General features: G+C 43.6%; 1 protein-coding gene across 1 annotated transcript in view; it reads right to left on the reverse strand.

The window, feature by feature from the left end:
* LOC139381353 (RNA binding protein fox-1 homolog 3-like) overlaps positions 1-7,500 on the reverse strand; it is a 753,561-nt gene that overhangs the window by 32,704 nt on the left and 713,357 nt on the right. The window contains exon 11 of the mRNA XM_071124817.1: positions 7,153-7,206. Within this exon, the coding sequence (XP_070980918.1) occupies positions 7,153-7,206 (54 nt within the window). The remainder of the gene's footprint in view (positions 1-7,152; positions 7,207-7,500) is intronic.

Consider the following 7,500-nt stretch of genomic DNA (forward strand, 5'->3'; position numbering starts at 1 on the left):
CAGTAGAACACCTTGGCTGACATTTTAATTCCTCCTTCTAACTCTTGATATGACAGTGTTAATACGCAGAAAGTATATATCGATGACATATCACAGGAAAAATAACAATTTCTCCCAAATCCACCTCCATATCTGATATTATACGCATATTTCACCATACTTTTTTTCTCTGCTTGAACAGTACGTATTATTTGTGTGTGTTTATTCATTATGTGTGTGACTGCATACCTTATCTGTGTGTGTGTGTGTGTGTGTGTGTGTGTGTGTGTGTGTGTGTTCATTATGTGTGTGACTGCATACCTTATCTGTGTGTGTGTGTGTGTTCATTATATGTGTTTATGTATACATTATTTATGTGTGTGTGTGTGTGTGTGTGTGTGCGTATGTGTGTGTGTGTGTGTGTGTGTGTACGTGTTATGTGTGGCATGACGTATATGAATGCAATCTGGTGATGAGCTATGGGTCTTGCATGCTACAGCGGCCCCATAATAACCCATGAATCATACAGACTAGTGCTGACAGCCTGCTAGGCCTAAAAACCGCCAACAACCACACCATGGTTTACACAGTCATAAACAGTCTTACTTCATCTGGTCATGTAGTTTTTTTCATAAGGAGAGATTACAATAAGACTAACATATGCTCAGTGTTAGCAGGGTCAGGCTAGTTAAAAAACATACAGAGTTACATACAGAATGTGACTGGCTTAAGTGTGTGCGTGTGCGTGTGTGTGTGTGTGCGTGTGTGTGTGGTTGTATTGTGTGTGTGGTTGTATTGTGTATGTGGGTGTGTGTGTGGTTGTATTGTGTGTGTGTGTGTGTGTGTGTGTGTGTGTGTGTGTGTGTGTGTGTGTGCGTGCGTGCGTGCGTGCGATCGAGTGTGTGTGTGTGTGTGTGTGTGTGTGTGTGTGTGTGTGTGTGTGTGTGTGTGTGTGTGTGTGTGTGTGTGTGTGTGTGTGTGTGTGTGTGTGTGTGTGTGTGTGTGTCTGTGTGTGTGTGTGTGGTTGTATTGTGTGTGTGTGTGTGTGTGTGTGTGTGTGGTTGTATTGTGTGTGTGTGTGTGTGTGTGTGTGTGTGTGTGTGTGTGTGGTTGTATTGTGTGTGTGTGTGTGTGTGTGTGTGTGAGCATCAAGGTTCTCAAAGTTTTGTGTTTTTATATTTGTTTTCATTTCCATTTGTTTTTTAAGATTTCTATTAGAAATTCAGTTTAGTTTCAGTTCGTTTTCAGATCTGATTTGCTAGTTTTTATTTAGTTTATGTTTTATATAACAATTTTTTAAATTTTTTAGTGTTAGGGACAGAAAGTAAGGTATCTGTGGGAGGCTAGGAGACATCTACAGTTGAAGTCAGAAGTTTACACACACTAAGATTGGAGTCATTAAAACTTGTTTTTCAACCACTCCACAAATGTCTTGTTAACAAACTATAGTTTTGGCAAGTCAGTTAGGACATCTACTGTGTGAATGACACAAGTAATTTTTCCAACAATTGTTTACAGACAGATTATTTCACTTATAATTCACTGTATCACAATTCCAGTGTGTCAGAAGTTCACATACACTAAGTTGACTGTGCCTTTAAAATTATGTCATGACTTTAGAAGCTTCTGATAGGCTAATTGACATAATTTGATTCAATTGGAGGTGTACCTGTGGATGTATTTCAAGGTCTACCTTCAAACTCAGCGCCTCTTTGCTTGACAACATGGGAAAATCAGAAGAAATCAGCCAAAACAAATTGCAGACCTCCCACAAGTCTGGTTCTTCCTTGGGAGCAATGTCCAAACGCCTGAAGGTACCACATTCATCTGTACAAACAATAGTGCGCAAGTATAAACACCATGGGACCACACAGCCGTCATACAGCTCAGGAAGGAGACGCGTTCTGTCTCCTAGAGATAAACGTACTTTGGTGCGAAAAGTGCAAATCAATCCCAGAACAACAGCAAAGGACCTTGTGAAAATGCTGGAGGAAACAGGTACAAAAGTATCTATATCCACAGTAAAACAAATCCTATATTGACATAACCTGAAAGGCCGCTCAGCAAGGAAGAAGCCACTGCTCCAAAACCGCCATAAAAAACCCAGACTACGGTTTGCAACTGCACATGGGGACACAGATTGTACTTTTTGGAGAAATGTCCTCTGGTCTGATGAAACAAAAATAGAACTGTTTGTCCATAACGACCATCATTATGTTTCGAGAAAAATGGGGGAGGCTTGCAAGCCGAAGAACACCATCCCAACCGTGAAGCACGGGGGTGGCAGCATCATGTTGTGGGGGTGCTTTGCTGCATGAGGGACTGTATATGGCATCATGAAGAAAGAACATTTTGTGGATATATTGAAGCGACATCTCAAGACATCAGTCAGGAAGTTAAAGCTTGGTCGCAAATGGGTCTTCCAAATGGACGATGACCCCAAGCGTACTTCCAAAGTTGTGGCAAAATGGATTAAGGACAACAAAGTCAAGGTATTGGAGTGGCCATCACAAAGTCCTGACCTCAATCCTATAGAAAATTTGTGGGCAGAACTGAAAAAGTGTGCGTGAACAAGGAGGCCTACAAACCTGACTCAGTTACACCCGCTCTGTCAGGAGGAATGGGCCAAAATTCACCCAACTTATTGTGGGAAGCTTGTGGAAGGCTACCCGAAACGTTTAACCCAAGTTAAACAATTTAAAGGCAATACTACCAAATACTAATTGAGTGTATGTAAACTTCTGACCCACTGGGAATGTGATGAAAGAAATAATAGCTGAAATAAATCATTCTCTGTACTATTATTCTGACATTTCACATTCTTAAAGTTAAGTGGGGATCCTAACTGACCTAAGACATGGCATTTTGTACTAGGATTAAATGTCAGGAATTGTGAAAAACTGAGTTGAAATGTATTTGGCTAAGGTGTATGTAAACCTCAACTGTTTGTGTTGTAAAGTTTTTTTGGGGGTGGGGGGGGGGGGGGGGGGGGGTGTCACTTCTTGCCACTGTGCATAAGTTAATGAGCCAGGTCATAGGTTAGATTATGTTGGGTGTAAAGGTAGATTCAGTGAGATGACGAAGATGCACCCAGCTGTTTTTGGCCCATAGATACCTACGTTGTAGCAGCGTGAAGTGCACCCAAGCCCATGCGCAGATACTCTGTGTGACTGTGTGAGAGCAAAATCCTGCATCATGCTCACCTCAATGGGCGTGTCCCTCTGCTTAGTCGCCTGTCAGATCTTACAACACCTGGATCGGTATTTTACGTATCAGCTAACGCTAACGCGTTTCCCTGCATGCATCAACCAATGGTTGAGTGGCACGTCATCGACTGTGCGGTCGGGCACCAGACTGCTATACCATATGATGTGATTAGCCAATACATATAACAGTATCTAGATCTGGCATGTGTCAGCAACGTCTGAGCAGAGGAACATGAGCGATATCTGAGGTGCTGCTCATGGCAACATCCTATCGCTGAGTCTACCTTGAAATTCAAGTCAATCTCTATGTGACCCGCCAGATCGAGAAGCTTGAAAACCCCAACTAGAAAAAAAGCCTGATTGAAAAACCCATTCAATTTTTGCCCAACATTTTGAGAAAAAAATCTAAAAACTAAAACTGAACTCATGACAATTTCTTTTAGTTCGTTTTGGAGTCAAGGATAATAGTTTCAGTCTGGTTTCAGCTTTTCAAACGGGTTTGTTGATTATTTTATTTACAGTTTCCTAAATTGTTTATTCATCATTCGTTCTTGGTTTAGTCTTCAGGAACTGTAATAACCTCGGTGTGCATATGTATTATTGATCAGCGTTTGGGCTTGTGGAGGATTGCGTGAATAAGCAACATTTTGTGAGTTGCAGGTACGTGAGGTTTTCTGTGTTTCTGTGTTTATGAACATGCAACACTTAACTCTAACACAGTTTGTAAGAAAGTTCCTAAAAAAATGCTTCTCTGTGACATCACAGGGTGGGATTATAGTACGTTTCTAGACACAAATCTCATAGTGTTTGACGATCACTATTTTTTAAACGTTTTAACGTTTGATTATGTCATTGGGTAGAACGTCTTAACTTTATATGTTCTCCTACAACATGTAGAAAAGCACAGTTTCATATGTGTTGAGTATTATGCTGGAGATAATGCACATGAGGTTGAAAAGTGGTGGAATTTCCCTTTAATAAACATGGCCCTGGCTTTCTGCATTACACCACAATTTACCAGCAGACTGCTTCCTCATCTGTCTGAGTCGTACTGGAAGACTGCTCCTATACACCAGTCTAGTCTGTCTACCCCGTGGTCTGTGTGTGTGTGTGTAGAGCCTGTGCTTGGGGACAGTGACAGAGCGTTAGCGTCTGATTATGCTTAATTAAGCCTTAAATCTATCCTTAGACAATTAAAAGAGCCTTCTACACACATTACCACAGCAATCACACACCGCACACACAATTTGCTCACACTGACATACACAAACACACTCACATAAACTCACACTCACAACCTCTAATTTTTTTACATAAAAAATACATTAAATTGATTCAGCAATAAAAGGCGGGTCAGCAAATGACAGCGACCTCGTCCACGTTGGACCAATCAAATCATGGCAGAGTGATGCACTCCGAAGTCAAACTAATGTCAACCTTCCAACTTGCAAATTTTTCAGCATATGTTGAAAAGCCCCTTGTTATTTCTCTGCCTGCGCTTTGCATTTTAATCTTATTTGTTGTGTTTTGGTGAGCTCCCTGCTAAACTGTATGCATATACTCAGACTAGCAGACACAAACACACATATACACACACACAGTGTGCAAACACGCACACACACACCATCTCTGCATACACTAGGCCTAGGACACAGTCAATCAATCACTATTACATTTCTCTCATTGTCCTTCATGCCCCGCAGTCTACTCCACTCAGTCAGTCACACACACACACACACACACACACACACACACACACACACACCCTCAAAAACGCACAATGATTAAATAATGAAGTGCCTCCCTATTCAACCCTACTCCATAAGTTAAGAACGAAGTGACCACTCTCGCCTCATATCCATGTGTGTGAATGCATGCATCTATGCTTGTTTGTGCAAGTGTGAGAGTGTGTGCGAGTGTGTACGTGCCTGTGTGTAGTGGATTCATAGTAGATTTGAGTGGCCGGCCGCTCTCGCTCTCTCTCTCGCTCTCTCTCTCCCTTCTCTCCCTTCTCTCACCCCCCTCTCTCTTGCTCTACTCTCTCCTCTCTCTCCTCTCATCCGTCATTCTTTCTGAATGGGATTTGAACACAATAAACCTGTAGCCGACTGCAGGAATGGAGACGGAGTGTTCTGTCACACACACACGATTTATGGGCCCCAATTCCGCTGATCCACGCTCGGAACGCCACACTGATAAAGAGTGATTAATGGCCGTTACATCCCGCTCTATTCCCGCCTAAAGTAGATTAAATGCAGCTATAATTATTCCAGAAGAAATCCAGACCCAACACTTCCGCTACAGGATTTTTTTCATTTTTCATATTTAGAGGGGAGAGGAAAGGAAAGGAGGGAGTAAGAAGACCAGTGGAGGGAAGGAGGGAAGGAGGGATGGGAGAAGTGAGGGAGGTACTGTCGGTTGTTTTGTAAGTAAAGCTGGGATATATTTTCCTGTGATATTCTCCCTGCATCTTCAGGTAGGAATGGTGGACGCACGCATACACTTAAACACACTCCTACACCATGGGATGCCACATGGGACTTGCAGAGGCATATGGTATCGTTTAGGCTTGGCAAACTTTACTGGCATGTTTAAGATGACTCGAGACATTAACATGCTATCAATCAGACAGCCAGCCGGTCGCCTTAGCCACACACACAGAGAAGGTGGCCTACTGTGTGTGAGTGTGTGTGCGTACCTACGTACACACGTTCACGTGCATACATCTAGGGGTTAGGGTTGAGAATCAGTGGGGTTGGGGTTGAGAATCAGTGGTTTGGGGTTGAGAATCAGTAAGGTTGGGGTTGAGAATCAGTGGGGTTGGGGTTGAGAATCAGTAAGGTTGGGGTTGAGAATCAGTGGGGTTGGGGTTGAGAATCAGTGGGGTTGGGGTTGCTCTGAGTTAAAGGGTGGGGTTTGAGGTGGGGGAGGAGAGCGGAGGACAGGAGAGGAGAGGGGAGGAAAGGAGAGCGGGGGAGGGGAGGGGAGGGAGGAGAGAAGAGGACGGGAGGAGAGGTTAGGAGAGGGTAGAAGAGGGGAGGAGAGCATAGAAGAGGAGAAGAGGGGAGGGGAGGAGAGCATGGGACGGGAGAAGAGGGAAGGAAAGGGGAGGAGAGCGGAGGAGAGGAGAGGAGAGGAGAGGAGAGGAAAGGAAAGGAAAGGAGAGGAGAGGAGAGGAGAGGAGAGGAAAAGAGAGGAGAGGAGAGGAGAGGAGAGGAGAGGAGAGAGAGAAGAAATAAAAGAGATAGATGGCTTCTCTGTGTCAGGGCTGTTATTTAGAGCTTGGCAGTAAAGCTGTCTTGGAATGAACAGATTTCAGTCTAATGAGCAGAAAGGAGCGCAGTTAAAGACACCAGGCAGTCTCAGCACTTCCTCTAAATGAAAGCAGCCTCTCCGCCAACACACACACACACACACACACACACACACACACACACACACACACACACACACACACACACACACACACACACACACACACACACACACACACACACACAGGTTTATGCATATACTCATGAACTCATTAATGCATGACTGCACAAAACCCCACACATACCTGCATGATCACATGATCAATTCAACAGCAACAGAATGAGAGAGAGAGAAAAAGAAAATGAAAGAGAAAAAGAGAGATGGAGAGAAAGAGAGAGAAGAAAGAAAGATAGAGAGAACGAGAGAGAGCAAACTAGAAACAGAAAGAGAGAGAGAGAGAGAGAGAGAGAGAGAGAGAGAGAGAGAGAGAGAGAGAGAGAGAGAAGGAGAGCGAAAGCGAGAGAGATCTGCAGATTTTGGGCTCTAGTTTGGAGCCTGTATAGTCTGTGGGCCTATCGTGTAGTCTTTGTGTGAGTCTGAAATTGTGTATAGTCTGTTCGCCAGATAGTCTTTAGGACCAAGTATAGTTGTACTCTGATAGTAATGTGTTGTATTGTAGTCTAGTGTAGTGTTTGCATCAGTGGAGTTTTACCTGCATACAATTCAGGACCATAGACAGCTCCCACCATGGGGTTCAGCTTCCAGCCTATAGAAAACACACAGGGAGCGGTAGACTAACGTTAGCTTAGCATCCCATTCACTTAGACTGACGTTAGCTTAGCATCCCACTTAGACTAACGGTAGCTTAGCATCCCATTCACTTAGACTGACGTTAGCTTAGCATCCCAAAACATTATATATTTTTTTAGCAGACGCTTTCCTTCTGTGTAGCATGGTGCTCTCCTTCTGTGTAGCATGGTGCGGTGGTGGGAGGAGTGAGGGATAATAAAAGACAAGAGGAGAGCCAGAGGAGAAGAGAAGTGTGGTGGTGTGGTCCAGT

The sequence above is a fragment of the Oncorhynchus clarkii genome, chromosome 23 (genome assembly GCF_045791955.1).
Source record: "Oncorhynchus clarkii lewisi isolate Uvic-CL-2024 chromosome 23, UVic_Ocla_1.0, whole genome shotgun sequence".
Lineage (NCBI taxonomy): Eukaryota > Metazoa > Chordata > Actinopteri > Salmoniformes > Salmonidae > Oncorhynchus > Oncorhynchus clarkii.